Source organism: Chiloscyllium plagiosum, chromosome 4 (assembly GCF_004010195.1).
Source record: "Chiloscyllium plagiosum isolate BGI_BamShark_2017 chromosome 4, ASM401019v2, whole genome shotgun sequence".
NCBI lineage: Eukaryota > Metazoa > Chordata > Chondrichthyes > Orectolobiformes > Hemiscylliidae > Chiloscyllium > Chiloscyllium plagiosum.
This window is the reverse complement of record NC_057713.1, coordinates 15769256-15791643: the sequence shown is the minus strand read 5'-3', so window position 1 is coordinate 15791643 and position 22388 is coordinate 15769256. Positions and strand designations below refer to the sequence as shown.

General features: G+C 39.6%; 1 protein-coding gene across 1 annotated transcript in view; it reads left to right on the top strand.

Moving 5' to 3' along the window:
* Positions 1–3420: 3420 nt before the first annotated feature.
* ankrd12 (ankyrin repeat domain 12) overlaps positions 3421–22388 on the top strand; it is a 45378-nt gene continuing 26410 nt past the window's right edge. The window contains exons 1-3 of the mRNA XM_043687768.1: positions 3421–3509; positions 6405–6569; positions 20013–20213. Of these exons, the coding sequence (XP_043543703.1) occupies positions 6431–6569; positions 20013–20213 (340 nt within the window). The 5' untranslated portion in view covers positions 3421–3509; positions 6405–6430. The remainder of the gene's footprint in view (positions 3510–6404; positions 6570–20012; positions 20214–22388) is intronic.

The window sequence follows — 22388 nt, the reverse complement described above, 5'->3', positions numbered from 1 at the left end:
CAGTGAGCCTCTGTTGAAGTGCTGGTGATATGTCCGGCTTTCTATTTGTGTGTCTTGGTCTGTTAAGGTGGCTTTCTCAGAGGTTGGCAAATGGGATCCAAATCGATGTGTTTATAGATGGATTTCCAGTTTGAATGCCAGGCCTCTGTTTTAAAACAACAAACCCAAACAAGAAGACACCATGCACCCAGAGACTCTAGCCACACTATCATATATTTTCAGGCATGATTACCAGAGTAATCTGACCTCTTGGCATCACGGTAGCCCACAAATCTACCAACAAACTGAAACAGCTACTGATGAACCTAAGGGATCCTGTACCAACAACCAGCAAATCAAATATCATATACAAAATACCCTGCAAGGGCTGCAGCAAACACTGCATCAGACAGACAGGCAGAAAACTAGCCACCAAGATATATGAGCACCAACTTGCTACCAAACCGGAACTCCATCAATAAACACATCGGTTTGGATCCCATTTACCAAGATCTCAGAAAAAGAACTGGAAAGGATGCCACCCACCTTAAAAGACCAAAGAGACACACAAAGCAGGGCAGAATACCAGTGCTTCAATGGAATCTCACTGATGGTGTTACCTAGCATGGTGACAAAATGTCTGAGAACAAACCTACAAGCTCAATGAGCAACATAAAGGAGTTAGGTCAGAATATGTGTTCCACAGGGATTGGTTCAGGGTCTTTTTTTGTTTATCATTTATATAAATGGTTTGGATGAGAGCATAGTAGGCATGGTTAGTAAGTTTGTTGACGAAATGAAAATTGGTGGCATAGTAAACTGAAGGTTTTCTAAGATTACAAAATGATCACCATCAAATTGATCAACGGACTGAAAAATGGTAGATGGAATTCAATGTCAGTAAATGTAAGGTATCACATTTTGGTTCAACAGACAAGGGTAGGGATTATACAATTAATGGTAGGGCCTTGGATGGTGATGTAGAACAGAGGGACCTGAGATAATTATTTGAAGTTTGCATTATGTGTAGATAGTGGTTAAAAAGGCATTTGGCATGCTTGCCTTCACTGCTCAGTCCTTTTGAGTATAGGAGTTGGGAAGTAATGTTGAGGTTCTACAGGACTTGGTGGGGCCTCTTCTGGAATACTGTGTCCAATTCTGGTCACCCAGTTATCGGAAGAAAGTTATCAAGCTGAAGAGGGTTCAGAAGAGATTTACCAGGATGTTGCTGGGTATGGAAGGTTTGAGTTACAAAGAAAGGCTGGATATGCTGGGACCTTTTTCACTGGAGCTTAGGATGTCGAGAGGCGATCTCGCAGAAGATTATAAAATAATGAGAGGTATAGATAGAGTTAATAGTAGTTGTCTTTTCCCTACAGTGGGGGATTTCAAGACTAGGGGACACATTTTTAAGGTGAGAGATTTTAAAGACATGAGGCAAAATGTTTTTGACGGGATGGTTCATGTGTGAAATGAATTTTATGAGGAAGTGGAGGATGTGGATACAATTATAATGTTTAACAGATTTTTGGATAGATGCGTGAACTGGAAAGGTTTGGAGGGATAACTGCCAGAAGCAGGCAGATGGGGCTAGTTTACTTTGGGATTATGGTTGGCATAGACTGTTTGAGATCCACATAAGCCAGAGATGGGTCATCTATTTGGGAATTTTGACTGAAAATAATCCCTGATGCTTCAGCTGAGTCTTTTCATTGATGATGAGGATGTTGTGTGGGACCTTCTTTTCGCTGGTTCTTGAAATGTCCATCATTCATGACTGGATGTGACAGTGGAGTTAGAGTTTGAGTCTGCTCAGTTAGATTAGATTACTTACAGGGTGGAAACAGGCCCTTCGGCCCAACAAGTCCACACTGACCCGCCGAAGCGCAACCCACCCATACCCCTACATTTACCCCTTTAACCTAACACTATGGGCAATTTAGCGTGGCCAATTCACCTGACCCTGCACATCTTTGGACTGTGGGAGGAAACCGGAGTACCCGGAGGAAACCCACGCAGACACTGGGAGAACGTGCAAACTCCACACAGTCAGTCGCCTGAGTCGGGAATTGAACCCGGGTCTCTGGCGCTGTGAGGCAGCAGTGCTAACCACTGTGCCACCGTGCCGCCCACAGGATCACTTCCTTTGAGTTGCAGGATCACTTCCTTTGAGTATCTGTCTCTTATTACATGTTGCTTCCTCGTGTGTTGTAGCTTCACCAGGTTAACACCTAGCTTTTAGGTATGTCTGGTGCTTCTCCTGGCATGCCCTTCTGCAATTTTATTGGTTCCCAGCTTGCTGTTAATAGAGTGGTGAATATGCCAAGCCATGAGATTACAGATTGTAAATGAATCTCAGCTCCTCTTGGGTACTTTTTCAGCTGCTTCATGTCTGCTTAGCCATTCAATAAGATCATAGCTGATCCTGTTTGTTTCGAAATCCACATTCCTATTTACCCCCGATAGTTTAGATTCTTGTTTGGCAAGTGAATTCAATCTATGACAAATACAAAACATTCTGCAGAAACACAACAGGTCAGCAGCATCTCTAACGTCAGTTCACGTTTCCAGTCAGATATGACTCTTCACAACTGGAAAAGGAAAGCTTTTATACTTTTGACAGACAGATGAGCAAGGGTAGCAAAGTGTAAAGGTGGAGTGCAAAAGGTTGCTAATTGAGGTGAAAGAGAACTAGAAATGGATCCCCTTGGGGGATAGTGAAATAAACAAGACACAAATTGGACATGTTCGTGGAGAAGGAATTGAGGGAAATAATGCAGGAAATGGATTAGATGTTGCGTGGTTACCCTGCACCGTCGACCACTGTGCCGGGTCAGGTATAAAAGGAAGTAATGTCGGAGGTGCCCTGGTTGAAGGTGGCATCTTTGGATATGTGACAGAGTTCAAGAAACTGGAAGAATGAAGTAGAATCCTTTGCAGGAAGTAGGGTGTGTAGGAGTGTGGTCACAGTAAGTGTGAGGGTAGGTAGACTAATTGGATTTTGGTTGATAGCCTGCCTTCCCCAGAAATGCAAACAAAGAAGTCAAAGAGGAAGGGACGAGTCAGAGATGGCTTTTAGAGAAGTACATTTTACTCCATTTCAGAAGGGGTTATGGTGTAGAGGGAGACCATTCAGCCTGTCATGCCTGCACTCTTTGATCAGTGTTGATTAACATGATTTAGTTCCACAAATTACTGAAGCTCTCTTTGGTGAAGTGTTGCAGGGGACAATCTCTGATAACACTTAAGCTTTAAAAGTTTGTAGTGTTTGTGCTGTCTGCACTTTAAACCTCAAAAAAAAATTCAAGATCTTCAAGGAAATATTTTTTTTGAATGGACTGCAATCATGGTAGAAATTCCTCATTGCACTCGTATATTGAAAGGACATACTTTGCTAACAACATACTTAAAATGTTAAATATTTTTCTTACTTTGCATTTTCCATTTCTCTTGGTCTTTAGATTCAGATCCAGGACACTCAAGTGAAACTTGGGGAGAACGATTAATACCATCTTATAGGACATATTCGGGTAAATGCTGTTAACTTTTGTGAAAGCTTCTCTTCCCCATTCTGCAAATAACTGTTGCCTTGGGAAAAAAATTCTAATTCTAGTTTTATTACTATTTGATGTTTGTGACTGCATACCTTTCCAATTCCTTAATCAGTGCACAGTGTGCTGCGGTCTGACAGGATTCTCTGGTGTCTGACAGCCGACTATGGTCAGTCCCAATTGCTACTTAACATGTTTTTGTTCTACATAAACTGCAAAATCAACTCTTCTGGTCTAACTGATGGATCTACTCTGGAAACTAAATTGATTAAGAATATAGCTGCTTCAGCTAAATTTGTTAGAATCTATTTTCAGTAATCTTTAATGCTTTGTGAGTACAAGGAGTGATTTCTGACTTATCTTGTCAGTTTATCAATCATCACTCATGAAGGTGCTGCAAAGCTTTATATTTGTGTATAACCAAGTGCTCAGCAGAACTTGAACACCCTAAGCTTATACTGTTTCAGCTGGCCACCTTATACCAGTATACTATCTTTTTGTGCCACTTTCTTTAGTGTATCTATTTTGGTCACTCTGTGCTATTCTGCTTATCTAAGAAATGACCGAAGCTGCAATGCTTCATTTTGTTGTAGAGATGGTAAATGTAAAGTTGCTATAGGCAAGAGAATCGTAGGGCTACTCTCTCTAATGAGAGAGATGAGACTAATAGTAGTTTAACCCAAGAGTCACGATGCCTTAGATGAGGGGCAAGGTTGAGAGGAAGAACCTTCATGGTAACCACAACCAGTATGAGAATTGCACACTGTAAACCAGCCCTCCAGCAACTGAGCTAACCAGTCCCCCTAGGCTGCATCTCTTTTAAAGTTTCTTTATTCTTACACCATATTTCTGTATCCATGGTAACCTTAATTTACTGTTTTTAGCTTAGACACGCCTAAAGTCAAGTGATACAATTAATGTTCTATTCGGGGTCATGTAATACAGTACTAATCCAAGGATCTATTGTGTCTACAAGAATTCAGTTAATCACAGTACCAGCTGTCTTATCTATCTCAGCCACATTTTCTATTCTGCAGGAGAGATAATTTAGCTCAAGCTCTATGCGTTCCCGTCTGCAAATTTACTGATGTCCAAGTTATCCTACTTGTCATTGTTATACTACCATCCCTAAAATCTAAGTTCTACCTCAAATAAGTATTTATGGATAATAAAACTTTGCCATACTTCTGTTTACCCAAGACCAATTAACTAAATACCCAAGAGAGAATTTGATAAATTTAAATAGGAAAAAATTCAGGAATGTTTCTTGGTCATGACGTAGATTATTCATAAACTAGTGATCATTAAAATGGTCTAAACTGGGAAATGATTTCAAATATTTTGTCTCAGTGATGTAATTGAAAGTATCATTGTGTTTGATTCCAGTAGTGGATTGCTGTGAATTTTCTGATTTTTTAAATAATTGAAAATATAACTTTTTGAAACTAATTGACATATGCTTTGTTTTGTGACTTAAGCTGCAGGTTCTAAAAATTGAATTGGAAATTAAAAATGAGTTAGATTGAGACATTATTGAGCTGTGTTGTACCTGATTTTAATTCCATTTTACACTTTCAAAATTAATATACATGTCCTGTAAACTTAATGATATATAAGCTGATATAGTTTATAACATTTTTTAGTTTAATTTTCCTTGAAGGTTCTAAAGCTGAAATAGAAGTTTGTGAAATGCTGTAAGACATCTTTTTGTAGATCTAAAAATTAATTATGACCTATTGATTAATCTGAACTTTGTATTGTAAGTAACTTGTACATGAATTAGATGTGTTTCTTTGTCTAAATATTTTGGGAAGATATCTTAAATCCTGTCGTGTTGTCATCTATTCTGCAAGCTATTCAAATCATGGTGCGAGCTAAGATTATTCAGGAGCCACAATCCTAAACTATGTATTGATCATGGGCCTTCTCAATAATGCTGTAATAGGGAGTGATGGGACATGAGCCTGTTCCTGTATTCTTTTACACAGTGGACTGTGAGACAAGTGCTAAGTGTAGACCAGGCATCTTCCCACAGGGGAAAAGAGATGATCAACAGGATATTCATTTAACCTTTTGGTAGTTTACTGTATCTGTTCTATTGATTTGCATTGACATTGGCATAGTTTAGGATTGGATGAGCCCACTCAGGCTCTTGAACCGGTTTACCTTTCAGTTAAGTCACATTTGATCTGTACCTTTAAATCCATTTGCCTGCCTTAGTTGCAAATCCCTTGAAACCCTTGCTGAACAAAATCTGTTAATTTTTAATCTTGAAGATGCCAATTCTACCAGTATTTCAGCCTTTTTGTTTGGGAGACAGAAATTTTTACTACCCTTGTGTGAACAGTGTGCTTCCTGATTACCATCTTAATTTTAAAATTAGACCTAGGCTAGTTGTCTCCCCACTTTTTTGATTTCCACATTACAGGAAATAATTCCTCTGAATGAAATCCTTTTAAACATCTTAAGTGCTTCAAGCAATTGATGTTCTTCAATATCCAAGGGGATACAAGACATATTTATTCGACCTGTCCTCATTCTCACCTTCTTAACCATAAAACTTTGGTGAATCTACACCAGATCTTCTCCAAGATCAGTATAGTTTTCTTAAGGTACAACATCCAAAACTGAATGCAGTACTCCAGAAAGGGTTTGACCCAGACACACTATGTACACAAGAATAACTTCCTTTTTAATCCAATCAAGACAAAGGTAAACTCTATGGGACTGGTAAATTTGAATTTTATTTTCATCCATTGCGTTTTATCGATCATGCATTAATTATTGTAGCCAGATGAACTGAACAAGTCACATGCAAACTTTTAGAAATCAATGTTCTAATAAAATGTAAATTTTTTAAAACACATATTTCAGAAAAGGAAGGTCCTGAAAAAAAGAAAATGAAAAAGGAGCCTGGAAACAAAAAAACTGTTCCCGTTTGCAAAACCACACTTGGCGGCATACTTATTGGGTATCCCCTATCGGAACGTCAGCAGATGGCTCTAGTGATGCAGATGACTGCAAGAGATAACAGTCCAGGTCATACCAACCATATTTTTTTATTAAATTGTCTTTGTGTAATATTTGAGCTCCTAAAGGAGCAAGATAACTTACGAACTGGTTTGATGTAATATTGTAAATTTAAGTGTACTACTATTTGAGATTGGCAAACATAATGTGCTGTGAAAATATGCAGAGCCCTTAAAATACTTTTGAACAAGGTTGACTGAAAGTGATCCTGATTGCAAGTACAAGTTATCCATAATAAAATAGTAAACTTTCTAAATAGACATATTAAGATAATTTGTGTCTTAACAGCATTTTGGCATGAGAAAATGTGTATGTTAGAATAAATTATTCATGTTTGCTTCATTTAGATTTTGTGCAATTTTCTTCCTATCTCTTCTACAAGTGCTGATTCCCCTCAGTTTTGTACTGTTCCTTAGATAGCTGTTCCCCTGGTTTGTCATGATTTGAAATGCCTGCTGAAGCGAATTTAAAATCATTGGTGAAGCATATCACTTGTGTGATTCTGGAGTGTTGCATTTGGCTATGGTATAACACTTCATTATGAATTAGCAGTTTCAGTAGTGGAAACTTAATCAATATTTTGCCTAATAAATGGGCAGCATGGTGGCTCAGTGTGTCAAGTTCTTTTTTTTTTCCCTGAGATCCTCACACACTTGATGCAGCTGCAAATGCCAACTTCTGTGAACACGCAACTAAGTTTTATTAAGGACCACACAGTACAAGCTTTGGACAAACCTTTAACACACATCTCTCGGGGCTTACGGGGTCGTGGCAAAGCCCTCTCCAAACAAAAGAAACAGTCTTTCCTTTATACCAAATCTTTATATCACAGTAATGCCCACAAGACAACCCCCAGTCACTCCCTCACAATCACATGCCACTCAAGATACAATTCAGTGATCACCTCACCTCCAGAGACAATGTAATGCAAATCATCTCTTAATGGTCAAATCTGTTGCAAATCCTTTTTGTAACTATAGGGGAGTAGTCAAATTTCAACTGTAATGTTCTTATTGATTTCTGGATGAAAATGTAAATCATCCCTGAATAGCAAGAAAATGGGCCATGTAAACCTCTCTCATTCCACCTATAAAACAAAAACACATCACCTTACCCCTTGGGCTTTCAATTTCTTGCAGGTCAGTAGAACAAATTAACTCTTGAAATCACAAGTGGTTAGCACTGCTGCCTCACAGCGCCAGGAACCCAGATTTGATTCCAGCCTCAGGTGACCGTCTGTGAGGAGTTTGCACATTCTCCCCGTGTCTGTATGGGTTTCTTCATGTACTCCAGTTTCCTCCCACAGTCCAAAACTGTGCAGATTAGGTGAATTGGCCAAGCTAAATTGCCCATAGTGTTCAGGGACGTGTAGATGCATTAGTCAGGGGAATTGTAGTATAATAGGGTAAGGGTGGGATACTCTTCAGAGGGTCGGTAATGGACTTGTTGGGCCAAATAGCCTGTTTGCACACCGTAGGGATTCTATGAAGAGATTCTATGAGTAAACAATTTCTTGAGGGTTCTTGGTTTTGTTCCATCTGGAACAGATGTGATAATTCTTTGACATCTTTATTGTAATACAATGTGTAAGATCCAGTAATTACAATGTTGGAGGGAATATTACTTTTCACTCACTGTCTCTGGGGCAGACCTTTATAAGGCTATACAAGGTAGCTCAGTGGTTAACACTGCTGCCTCTCAACACCAGGACCTGGGTTTGATTCCAGCCTTGGGTGACTGTCTGTGCAGAGAATGCACATTCTGTCCATGTCTGCATGCGTTTCCTCTGGATGCCTTGGTTTCCTCCCACAGTCTAATGATGTGCAGGTTAGGTGGGTTAGCCATGGTAAATGTGGGGTTACGATGTTAAGGTGGGGCAGTTGGATCTGGGTGGGATGCTGTTCAGAGGGTTGGTGTGAGCCAAATGGCTTCTTTCCATGTTATAATGATTCTATGATTCTATGACCAGCAATTCAATAAAACAAAAAATTGAGAAGTAGTGACGACTTTGAATAATTCTTTGGAAAGGGATAAGAAACATCCGAGAGAAATACCAGTGAACTGAAAAAGGAATGAAATGTTGTCATATTTTCAATCTGACTCCTGCAAGCAAAGTTTGTTCAACGCAGGTTATCATTCCTGGGGAAGCTGAGGTGATGACTGACCAATGAGATGTTGGTCCAAGCTCCACCTCCATCATGTGCATGCAGCAAAACAGACAAAGAAAAATGCCAGTGTCACCTTTTTAAAAGGTACAAGTAGCTGGTCCACCCTTTCTTTCATTCTTACCAAAAACATAAAATCCTGAGCACTTTGTGTATTACAGAACTGGAAAGAATTTTTTTTTTGTACATATTTAGATTATCTGCCCTTTATATTTTCAAATGTAGTTTCTTCTTAAGTCAGTGAGCATCCAAGTGTAAATCTAGGGGTCTCTCAGCACAGCGATAATGTGCTTTGGGCCAGTAAGTCTAGGATCAAATCCCACCTGCCCCAGATTTGTGGTCATACATCTAAACACTTGATTAAAATAAATCTTCTGTGTGCAAATTGGAATTCTTTTGAACCCATGGATATCATAATTTTTGGGCATGGTCTCTGTCCTTTCTTTTTTTTCACATTTCAAATTAAGAATCTTTCTCTCTGCTCTGTTGAATTCTAGTCTAACGTTGTGTAGACTCCCAGGTTATGTTAACTCCTAACTCATAACCAACAAAAGCCTGTTTGCTATACAAGGAGTAAAATTGGGACATTCCTCTATTTTTGATTTGAGTTTGTTTTCCTAATGCAGTGCCTTCATGTCTTATCAGAGTATTATTTTACTGACTTTTCTGTTCAGTCTAATTTGTTTTGATGCTCCAGCTATCTATGCTGACCTCAAGTTGATTAGTAATACCAAAAACTTTGTTCAATTATTATATAATATTCTGGTTTACTTCAGGCTTCCATGGAGAATTTGAATAAATGAGGAAAGCTCTATAGATTGCTAATCAGAGTTATAATCTTGTTCATTTTCTTTACACCTTCCACACACAGTTTACAGCAGGTCAGTCCCAGTGTCTTTCAGATGTGAGATTTGAAGAGATCTTTATTCAATTTAATACAGGGAATTGGGTGGGAGTGGGGGAAGATCTAATTTTATATATTACCTGAAATATTTGATGTCATTTTTTATATTTGAATAATTACATAAATTGATTCTTGACTAAATAAGCAATGCCAAACTATCAGAGTAACTTCCAAGATTTGTCCTAAGTTAGTATATTCTATTTGCTTCTCCCAGAAGATTGTATGCCTGCAAGGGGAGGTGAGAGGCAGGAGATGGTACATCAAAGGCAAATAGGCAAGAAATGGTGGTCTAACCAATGACATCCACATCCCATGAATGATTAAGTTTTTGTTTTGTTTTTAAAATCTAGGTTCCATCATGTTGGTAAATATTAAGCTTAATTCAATGTGTCAGACTAGGTCTGTCAGTCAGTTTGAACATCTTGGTCATAACTTTACAGCAATAGGTAGAGTTCTGCACAGCTACCGGGAGATTTTCTGATGTCATGGAACTAAAATGAACATTATCAATTTATTCGGCCCATATACCAGGATACGCCCAGCTAAAAAAATGAAAATAGTCAGCTTTGGATCTAATTCACAAATAGTTGTGGAATTGTTTTCAGAGTATAGAAGCAAAATTAACAGTCTGGCCAAGACCACTTAAGACTTAAGAAATATGAACACGAGTAGCAACCCCAAGAATATTAGAAGTGGGGGATTGAGTGATGATAACACCATTGAATGTCAAGAGGAGGTAGTTAGATTGTCGACTGTTCTTGGATTGATTTAACCTGGGGAGTCACTACAACGCAGTCTAGAGGAGAGGTAGTGCAGGTGGAACCTTCATGTAACCTCAGCCAATGAAGGAATTGAACCCACACTGTTGGTATCGCTCTGCATCAGACGCCAGCCCAGTGAACTAACCAACCCCCACCCATCTTATACCAACAGTTTTGTTACTGTAATTCTATCTGTCCCTGCCAATTCTTTGTGCATATCATTTACCCTTTTTAATGTTATGTCCTGTTTCCCAACCACTTACTAAATTAGTTTAAATCCTGACCAAAGCACTGGAAGATATCCCATAGAACTGGTCACAGTTTCTGAGGGATCCAAAAACATTCCTTGTACTGCATCCCTCAGCCATATGTTCACATGCTGGGGAGGCATGACCTAATGACATTGCTTGACTTAATCCAGAAAACCAGGTATTGGTCTAGAGACCTGGGCTCAAATCTCAACAGCAGATGATAAAATTTGAATTCAATGCAAATCTCTAATTAAAAGTCTAATGATGACCACAAATCCATTGTTGATTGGGGAAACACTCCTGGTTCACTAATGATCCTTATGGAAGGAAACTGCCATCCTTACATGGTCTGGACTATGTGCGACTCCAGACTCTCACCAATGTGGTTGACTCTTAACTGCCATTTATGCAGTTAAGAATGGGCAATAAATGCTGGCTTATCCAATGACACCCACATCCTGTGAGTTAATGGATAAACTTTTTAAAAATCTGTTCTTCCTGTTTCTGTACAAAGTACCTTGTGATGCCAGGAATAAGTGTCTTGTCATAAAGTCATAGAGACGTACAGCACGCGAGCAGACCCAACTTGTTCATCCTCAGTTGCCAGGTAGGCACTCCTTCCCTCTACATCCTTAACCGATAAGGTGACCACTTCCAGAAGTAGGCTAGCCACAGTTTCGGCTCCAGCTGCTGCTTAAGCTCATGAGGGGCATCGATAAGGTGAACAGCAAAGATCTCTTCCCTTGGGGTTCAAACATAGGGAGGCATATTTTTAAGGAGAGAGAAGAAAGATGTTGAGGGGATCGGAGATGTAGCTTTTTGACAGAGATGGTTAGTACGTGGAATGAACTGCCAGAGGAAGTGGCAGATCCAGATACAGTTACAACATTTAATTGACATTTGGATGGTACATGAACAGGAAAGGTTGAGGGGAGGGATATGGGCCAAATGCAGGCAAGTAGGGCTAGTTCAGTGTGGGGAAACTTGGCTGGTATGACAAGTTGGACTGAAGGATCTGATTGTGTGCTGTACGACTGGCAATGATTAACTGGCCCTCCTAGTTTGGCAATGTGTGGTAATTTGAAAACTATAAATAACAATCAAAATGGAAAAACCATGACACACAATGTAATATGAACAACTGCAATGTAATGCACACAGGTGTAAGCAATTCATCCTTTTGCACCTACTCTGCCATTTAAAATAAACTTTGCTGATCTCAACTTAGCCTCAACTCACTTTCCTGCCTATTCTTCATAAGCCTTTAACCCATTACAAACTAAATTAATTAATGTAGTTGAATGGTGTAAGAGTAACAGAAAATGGAAGTACTTTATCAATTCAGCCTAGCCAGTCACTGAAATAGGAATAACTTAAACAAACAATGCTTAATGATTATGTACCAAACAAACCATGTATTGTCAATCATACCTTCAGAACTACACCTAGTGCTGCTCCCTGAATTGAACTCCAATCCCAGCACCAATTTAGAGAAGGACTATAATTACCAATTTGGAAAAGTTTTGGGCTTTCAGTTCTAAAGGGCAGCTGATAGATTGATGTAAAGGAGCATACAAGGTAGCATATTGAAAGGTTGATCAAGATTAACCTACGATTACCAGAAGGATGCCGGTTCATTGGCAGAACTTGAGTAATTTCAGGAAGTTCTTCGACAGAATGGTCAATAAATGAAATAAAATTCTGGAGCAACATCAGAAATAGGAGCAGGAGTCGACTGTTCAGTCCTTCAAGTTCACGCTGCCATTCAATATGATCACAGCTGATTAACCAACTTAGCACTTTCTTCGACAACCTTTGATTCTTTTAGCCCCAAGGACTACATCTAACTCTACCTTGAAAGCATTCATTGTTTTGCCCTCAAACATTCTCTGTGATAAGAGTTTCACAGGCTCACCACTTTGAGTCATCAAGTTTCTTCTCATCTTTATCTTAAATATGCTAAGCTGTATCCTTAAACTATGACCCCTGGTTCTGGACTCCCCATTCATCAGGAATTTCTTTGCATTTACTTTATCTAATCCTTGGCGGCAAAAATAAATGCTCTGTCATTATTTAAACTTGATGCTTCTAAACAAAATACATTACTACACAGTTTAGACTGAATGAGACATTGCATATTTCTGAAAAAGTTAATTATTCTAGAAAATAAGGTCAGTGAAATTTTTGCTCACCTTTAATGACCTTTTATTTCTCTTGATCTCTCATTAAATAAAATAAATCCTGAAATGAATAAAATAGCACAATTTTGGGGTGGAGTAAGATTTATAGCTGTAATAACAGGAAAACCACATATGCATTTTCATATAGGTGGATGCCTTTTGGGGTGGCATGGTGGCTCAGTGGTTAGTGCTGCTGCCTCACAGCACCAGGGATCCTGGTTCAATTCCAGCCTCTGGCGACTGTGTGGAGTTTGCACGTTCTCCCCGTGTCTGCGTGGGTTTCCTCCGGGTGCTCCGGTTTCCTCCAACCGTCCAAAGATGTGCAGGTCAGGTGAATTGGCCATGCTAAATTGCCCATCGTATTAGATACATTAGTCAGAGGGAAATGGGTCTGGGTGGGTCGGTGTGGGCTACTTGGACGGAAGGGTCTGTTTCCACACTGTAGAGAGTCTAGTCTAATCTTTCAATGTTCTCTTATATGCACTTCTGTGCCATTTTTAATTATTGCAGAACAAGTTAGAATAATAGATTTTATGACACTCTTTACAGTTACTCCACAGCAAGTGGCATGTAGAAATTTTCAGATTAGTCTGCCCTAGCAAGTAAATTTAGAAAGTGAAACTTGTTTACTTGCGCTCTCATTGTGATGCCCTTTAAGTGAGCATGTAAGTTCTCACCTATGTATCTTCCAGTGACCATCAGAAAGAAACAGTTTATTTGCTTGTTGTTACAGAAAGCAATTTCTTCCAAGTTGGACTCATATTTCATTCCCATTTTCCAAAATTCTGAATTTGACAGTCTGAGAACACAAGGAATGAACATAACTAGAAGCTTTAGTAGGCATTCAGCCTTTCAAGTCGGATCTTGGTATTTAATATAATCTTGACTGATCTCATCTCTGCCTCAACTCCAGCTTTCTGTCCACTTCCCATAATTCTTTAACCTATTACTAATTAAAATTCTATGTCCTCCTCAATGTGGTCTGTTTTATCCAAATATGGATGTGTGCACAGGACAATACATGCTAGTTTGATCCCAATCATGATATTAGAGATGAGTGGAAGATAACCATGATAACTGTTAAGGCGTGGAACATATAGAGTCATAGAGATGTACAGCACGGAAACAGACCCTTTGATCCAACTTGTCCATGCTGACCAGATACCCCAGCCCAATCTAATCCCACCTGCCAGCAGCTGACCCATATCCCTCCAAACTCTTCCTATTCATATAATCATCCAGATGCCTTTTAAATATTACAATTCTTCTAGCCTCCATTATTTTTTCTGGCATCTCATTCCATGCACATACCACCCTCTGCTTGAAAAGGTTGCCCCTTGGGTCTCTCTTATAACTTTCCCCTCTCACCCTAAACCTATGCTCTCTAGTTCTGGATTCCCCCACCCCAGGGAAAAGACTTTGTCTATTTATCCTATCCATGGCGGTGTCCTGATAAAATAATGGTTAGTAAATTAATATAATTTCATGCCAACATTTGCTAATATGCTTCAAAAGTTGTAAGAACTATTATTACAATGGGTTTGTATAACTTATTGTCACACACAACAGTGCAAAGAAAATCTCAATTAGCTTTCAGGATGACTTGCTGATTCATTCACGCTAAGAAGGTGCTGAGCTAATGAAGACTATGAACTACTGATTGCCCTTAAACACTACCTAGAAACCTCACTGAAAGTACACACATGAAAACTGGTGTGAAAATTCTGGGCTCAGCTACAACCTCCCGTAGCTTCACTCACTATGGTATCAACAAGCTTTAGAAGTGGTTGCTTTTTATGGTCGTCTACATTCAAATAGTACATAGGTCTTTGTCAGTTGGATTACAGTTGTTGACAGAATGGCTTTGCATTTTTGATAAAAGTTTTGAATAGCTGACTGTTTAGGTTCTGACTATAAGTGTAGCTAACAATGGTAAGGGAGAGAACTTCTTCAATCTCAGTAACAAATCTTCATGCATCATCTACTCTCCTCCTTTTCATAGGTCAACCATCATGAGGGCAATTATCCTTCTCCATCTTCCCCACTTGTAAAGCTTGTTGATACCTTCGTGAGTGAAGCTATGGGAGATTGTAGCTGAGCCCAGAATTTTCACCAGTTTTCACATGTACTTTTCAATGAGGTTTCTAGGTAGTGTTTAAGGGCAGTCAGTAGTTCATAGTCTTCTTAAGCTCAGTACCGTCTTAGTGTGAACGAATCAGCAAGCCATCCTGAAAGCTAATTGAGATTTGTTTGCACTACTAGGTGTCGTAAGTTATACAAACTCATTCCACAGAAGAGCTTAAATATTGATACGAAAGTCTTTGATCTGCTATCACTCTGCGTGAAAAGCAACAAAAAGCAACAATTTGATTTTAGATAGTCAACATGGTTTCGTCAAGGGCAGGTCATGTCTCACAAACCTCATTGAGTTTTTTGCGAAGGTGACCAGGCATGTGGATGAGGATAGGGCAGCTGGCGTTGTGTACATGGACTTCAGTATAGCCTTTGATAAGGTTCCATGTGGTAGGCTGTTGAAGAAAATGCAGAGGCATGGGATTGAGGTTGATTTAGCAGTTTGGATTAGAAACTGGCTTTCTGAAGGAAGGCAGCGAGTGGTGGTCGATGGAAAATATTCAGTCTGGTTACTAGTGGTGTGCCACAAGGATCTGTTTTGGGACCACTGCTGTTTGTCAATTTTATTAATGACTTGGATGCAAGCACAGGTGGATGGGTTAGTAAGTTTGCAGATGACACTAAAGTCAGTGAGTAGTGGACAGTGTGGAAGAATGTTGCAGGGGGACTTGGATAAACTGCAGAATGGAGCTGAGAGGTGGCAAATGGAGTTCAATGCAGCTAAATGTGAGATGATTCACTTTGGGAAGAATAATAGGAAGGCAGAATACTGGGTCAATAGAAAGATTCTCGGTAGTGTGGATGTGCAGAGGGATCTTGGAGTCCATGTGCATAGAGCCCTGAAAGTTGCCACCCAGGTTGATAGTGCTGTTAAGAAGGCATACAGTGTGTTAGGTCTTATTGGCAGAGGGATTGAGTTCCGGAACTGTAATGTTATGCTGCAACAATACAAAACGCTGGTGTGGCCACACTTGGAATATTGTGTACAATTCTGGTCGCCCATTACAGGAAGGATGTGGAAGCATTGCAAAAGGTGTAGAGGAGATTTACCGGGATGTTGCCTGTTCTGGAAGGAAGATGTTATGAGGAAAGGCTGAGACACTTGGGTCTGTTCTTATTGGAAAGAAGAAGGCTAAGAGGGGATTTGATAGAGACATACAAGATGATCAGAGGATTTGATAGGGCAGACAGTGAAAGTCTTTTTCCTAGGTTGATGACGTCAGCTTGTACGAGAGGTAATAGTTTTAAGACTGATGTCAGAGGCAGGTTCGTTACTCAGTGGTAAGGGTGTGGAATGCCTTGCCTGCCAATGTAGTTAACTCATTTGCATTAGGGAGATTTAAATAATCCTTGGATAAGCACATGGATGATGATGGGATAGTGTAGGGGGATGCACTTAGATTAGTTCACAGGTTGGCGCAGCATCGAGGGCCGAGGGGCCTGTTCTGCACTGTATTGTTCTATGTTCTAACTTGAATAAAAACAGAACTGTGGATGGTGTAAATCAGAAACAAAAACAGAATTTGCTTGAAAAGCTCAGCAGGTCTGGCAGCATCTGTGAAGCAAAATCAAAAGTTAATGTTTCAGTTCCTAGGAAGGGTCACCGGACCTGAAACTTTAACTCTTGATTTCTTGTCACAGACACTGCAAGACCTGTTAAGCTTTGCCATCAACTTCTGTTTTTGTTTGTTGACTTGAACTTGAATCTGGTTTTGAAAACTGACAAAGAATATTAACTTACACCATTTAGTGTTTGATCTAAAAAATATCATTTCTATTGTTGCTTGGCTCTCGTGCCCATTTTCTCTTCACCCACCTTCCTCCTCCACCTGCTACCCCCAGCCAAACACGCGCATCTCTTTTATACTTATGTTTCCTTGCATATTCACAACATAACCATTATGACATTCAAATGTTCAATGTACATGAAGCTGTAAATTATGAATTACCAGAGTAAACATACTTTAATGTTTAAATGCTCAGCCAGAGCACCCATTCTGGAAATCCTGCCCTGAATCCAGCACCCACTGTTTTTACCAGGATGGGGAATAAGGGTGGGTTGTAGTTTGCACATCTGTTGTTCAGAAGCAGCTACACATTTAAAAGTGTCTTCAAACAAATCCAATTTTCAAGAGTGGAATATCCAAAGAGTAGATGGAACCATGTGGCCGCTCCCAGAAGCGAGGTAGGCAGGCAAAATTAATTGTGTGAGAGGGAAAAATTCAGAATCTCGATGGTGGAGTGAGCTTTTGAAGCTAACTTCTTGGAATTCTAAAGGCTTGTCGAGCTGTCAGGAAACCATTTCCATCTTGTGTGCTTATTTAAAAGGCTAGATCATGAGAATTAAGTTCCCCTTCCCAATTAAGGTCTCTGCTACCGAGTAATATTTGCCTCTAGTTCCCAACTACTTATTGAAGTATTCTGCAGCTATGTACTGTACTTTCTAGACAGTGAGGAGCCATATCTTGTCATCTTTGGGGAGCACTAACTTAAGCCATATCGTGATTGACATTCAGTGACGGTGACCTAAGTTGCACAAAGCACTGAGGATGACTGAGAGAAGCGGCTAAGTGGTGTGTGGGTAAAAGTGGCTGGCCAAGGTGGAGTGCTGTCTGAGAGAGTTAGGGTGGTAGACTGATTGGGTACAAGTGGAAGGACCAGGCATCCAAAGTGGGAACACAAGTGATACTGCTGGCTGACAGAGAATTAATTGGTGTCTGGGTGACTTCTAAATATGGCACCAAACTTTCTGACCTGGAAGGAACTGGCAGGGGTAAGGGCTTCACCAAGCTCCCAGTGTGGTCACACGTAATGGAATATGAACTCTCATTGTCTGAAAGCATCTGAACTACTTTTGGAATGAAGTGATACTGACTTCCATTCCTGATGCAGATGTTAGATTCCATGAGAAAATATTTGCCCTAACTTGTGGGCCTTACACTTTTTCCAGGAAAGTGTCTGAGCTGCACAAGCCATTTGGAGATTTAGGATACCCTTTTGGACAGGGCACTGGGAGGCACCATTGGCAGCGGTAAAGTGCTGTTTAGGATTTTTAAAATGTAAACGTGTATAAAAGGTGAACTGAATTATAGAGCTGTTAAAGCAATTAAATCTCTAACCTTTGGGGTTTTTTGAGTTCTACAGTTTGTGCGCTCTTTCACTATTCGTTAAGTCAGATCTAAATCTGAGGATTATCATAGAATTTATGCTACGATTATTGATTTCACAACCATTATCGTCATGGTGGGTTATGTATTAGTTTGGTAGTTTTAAGTAGCTATGAATTCTTTGTGAGCCTACACCTACAAATAGGTTTTCTTATGAAGGGTTAAGCATTTGAATGAATTTATAAGGGATTGGTGTTCGAAGGAATGTAAATGTAGGAAACAGGTGTTAATGAATGTTTATTCAAAATTTTATAATATATGTTAAACTTGGTTTTCGAATATCAACATGGGTCATTTGGTCTGCCTATAAAGGGTACAGGTTGAATTGACATAGACTCATAGAGATGTACAGCATGGAAACAGACTCTTCAGTCCAAACTGTCCATGCCGACCAGATATCCCAACCCAATCTAGTCCCACTTGCCAGCACCCGGCCCATATCCCTCCCAACCCTACCTATTCATATACCCATCCAAATGCCTCTTAAATGTTGCAATTGTACCAGCCTCCACCACTTCCTCTAGCAGTTCATTCCATACACGTACCACCCTCTGTGTGAAAATGTTGCCCCTCAGGTCTCTTTTATATCTTTCTCCTCTCACCCTAAACCTATGCCCTCTAGTTCTGGACTCGCCGACCCCAGGGAAAAGACTTTGCCTATTTACCCCATCGATGCCCCTCATAATTTTGTAAACCTCGATAAGGTCACCCCTCAGCCTCCGACGCTCCAGGGCAAACAGCCCATAGCTCAAATCCTCCAACCCTGGCAACATCCTTGTAGATCTTTTCTGAACCCTTTCAAGTTTCTCAACTGCTTTCCGATAGGAAGGAGACCAGAATTGCACACACTATTCCAACAGTGGCCTAACCAATGTCCGGTACAGCTGCAACATGACCTCCCAACTCCTGTACTCAATTCCCTGACCAATAAAGGAAAGCATACCAAATGACATGAGACCTCGGAGCGTAAAAGAGGTGGCTGGACATATGGGTTGGCATGCATTGCACAAAATTAAAAAAAAACAGATATAAAGGACCATATGTAGAAGCATGGTTGGAGGAGTATAGGTTGGCACAGGCAATAAGTAACCTTGGGCATGGATTGGAATCAGTAGATTAAAGGTGACATATTAGCATAGAAGGAGCATCGGGATTTTTTCAGGCATTGCGTGGTTAAGGTCTGGAGAGATTCTTCCCTCCTATATTATTTTTTTCTCGTAGCTCGATTAAGCTGCAGGTCACCAAGGAGGGCCTTTCATCCGACCCCACATCCACCCGTTAACCTGAAATTGCCTTCACTCTGTTTTCTTGGGGAATGAGCCTTGCACTGTTAATACCCCATCAACCCCCAAGAGCAAGGCTTTGATCATTCCAAGCACCTTTTCCCTCATCATGTTAACTTTTGCTCTGAGTGAGGAAAATCGTAAAGACCACCATGTTAAGTCTCTTGATTCTGACAAGGCCAATGTAAAATGCAGAAAGTTTTTACGCAGTTGTTTCTGTCCAGTCTTTGTTTTTGTTTAGACCGTTTTCTTTCAATAAAGTGATGAGGTAGAATGTAGTCGGTGTAATAACTGTCACTAGTAAAATATAATTTGTCATTCCAGTGAATACTTAATCTCCCTGAAGTCAGTTTTAGACCAGTATTGGTGGAGTTAGTTCATCATCCTCTTGACCAGTGGTACTGCAGGTGTAAAGAGAAAAGAATTTCCTGGAACGAGGGAGCAAGAAAGTTGTACCTTTTAAGAAAATGACTGCACAGAGTACACACATTTTGCTCATCATTCATGAAATCATGGTCTTTGGAATAACTGTAGACTTGGACAGTTTGGCATATTACCACAGTTTATCACAGTTACTGAACAGATATTTTCATTTATCTCCTTACTAGATTCTACTCCAAACCATCCATCTCAAGCAACACCAGGGCAAAAAAAGACTCCAAGCTCATCATCCAGACAAAAAGACAAAGTCAATAAACGTAATGAGCGAGGAGAAACTCCATTACACATGGCAGCCATTCGTGGCGAGACCAAGCAAGTTAAGGAGCTCATCAGTCAGGGTGCTGATGTTAATGTCAAAGACTTTGCTGGTATGTTAATGGTATCTGACTTTCTAAAGTTACTTGCACTGGGAGAAGTGGGGATTTCTTTTGACATTTTTTTTTAGTGAATCCTTGTCCCTATTACTTGATGTCTTAACGAATTCCTTTCCCCTGAAATCGCAGTGAATTTATCTCTGTAGCAAATGAGTCTCTGGTCTTAGTTGAGCTAGCTGATCTCAGTTTAAGTGACATTTGATCTTGTGCAACTTGTTAGAGAGCAGAAAAACAAAACCATTGTTCTCATTGATCATAATGTAAAATTCATGCTGGAAAGTGCACATGGGTGAGAATCGAGTCAAACTTGATTTTACTGCTTGCATGACACAGCATTATGTGAATAATGGCTATTGGTAAAACATAATGGGGAGCAATCAGCATATTTTAGGAGATGAATCTGCAAGGAAATGGGAAAATTTGCAGAACAGTTTTGGGGCAAGAGGTCTTAATCAAACATTATCTGTTATAATAGAATGTTGCTGACATGATGGAGATGTTATAATATATGCAAGACAAAGATCTCCAGTATTTTCCACACATACATAACCTGATCTGAAATTGAACTACAAATGCTAAATGTTTAAGACTAAATTCTTCATTCCTGCATCTTTCAAAAGGAGTACATTTGAATGGTTGATAGGGGAAATAATCTCCAAGGGCCCCACATTCCTCTGAAGACATTTTTTTTTGTCCCAAGTGTCATTGATGTGCCCTTCCCTTCACTGTTATAACTGGGCTGTTGCAGCTGTTCATTGCTTGCTGGCAATTTTTCAATGTCCAGTTGTTCCAGTCAATTCAGATGAAGTGCTGTACTTTTCCTCACAGTACCTTCCACTCATTTTTATTCAGAAGTTTATTTTTGCCCTTATGTTCATGTGCTCAAATTCAAAGCACATTAATAAATGTACTAGGATGCAGTCATTGTTGGTTAAAAATCTCACAACACCAGTTATAGTCCAACAGGTTTATTTGGAAGCACTAGCTTTCAGAGTGCTGCTTCATCAGGTGGTTGTGGATTATAAGATTGTAAAGCACAAAATTTATAGCAAATTTTGCAGTGTGATGCAACTGAAATGATATATTGAAAAAGGCCATGTTTGTTTTAAGTCTCATCTTTTTGAATAATCATGTTACATGTACACTGTAAAAATTCGCTATAAATTCTTTGTCTTCCAATCTTATACTCCACAACCTGATGAAGGAGCAATGCTCCAAAAGCTAGTGCTTCCAAATAAACCTGTTGGACTATAATCTGGTGTTGTACAATTAACTTTGTACACCCTAGTCCAACACCAGCACCTTCAAATCATCACTATTGGTGATTGAATGGTCGAGCAATTTTGGTAAAATGCTTGAATCCAAAGATAGGCTTTGCATTGGCATACAATTTTAAGAGTGGCACGCCTCATTGTTTTCCATGAGGATTGCTCTTTTTGAATCAACTAGAGGTGAATGAAGATTACATCAAAATTATTGCATCAGATTACTGCCAGAATTAAAAGTATGAATGAAGATTACATCTTCATTCATACTTTTAATTCTGGCAGTAATAATACTTGGTCTAATTTATTTGAATGCTATGTCATTTCATCCTTTAACACTAAGGGATGGTACTTCATTCTAGAGGAAGATGATTTGTAAATACAGGCAGCAATTAGAATGCACTGGTTAGGACCCTTTGTATGATTTGCCCAACTGGAATTCTTTTAGTTCCCTCTAAATAGAGGTGACCTCTTTTTAAGTCAGCATTAGTGCAATTTCATCTGCACTGGCTGCTGAAGACAGTGCCTTTTGGGGGCATAACAGCAGATGGCTTGCTCACGACTTCTCCATCACCAATACAACTTCTTTGTATCTAGATAGCATGGCTAATAGCAAGTGCTCTTCGAAGCTAGCTGTACGTGATACACAATTAACAAGACTTCTCCAGTACAAACTGATTGATTGCTAAGACAAGCTTAGATTATTTTTCTGAAGAAAATGTGAAACTTTGACTTGGTTCTAATTTCTTTTCTGGATATTGTCAGTGCACCCTCTACAGGCGATTGGAGAATTTAATTCTCCCACAGATATTTTCCTAACGTTTATTCAAAGACTCAGTGTGGAGTGGATGCCATCCAACTTGTAAGTTGAGAATACAAATGTCCAAAGAGGTTTGTTCAGTGA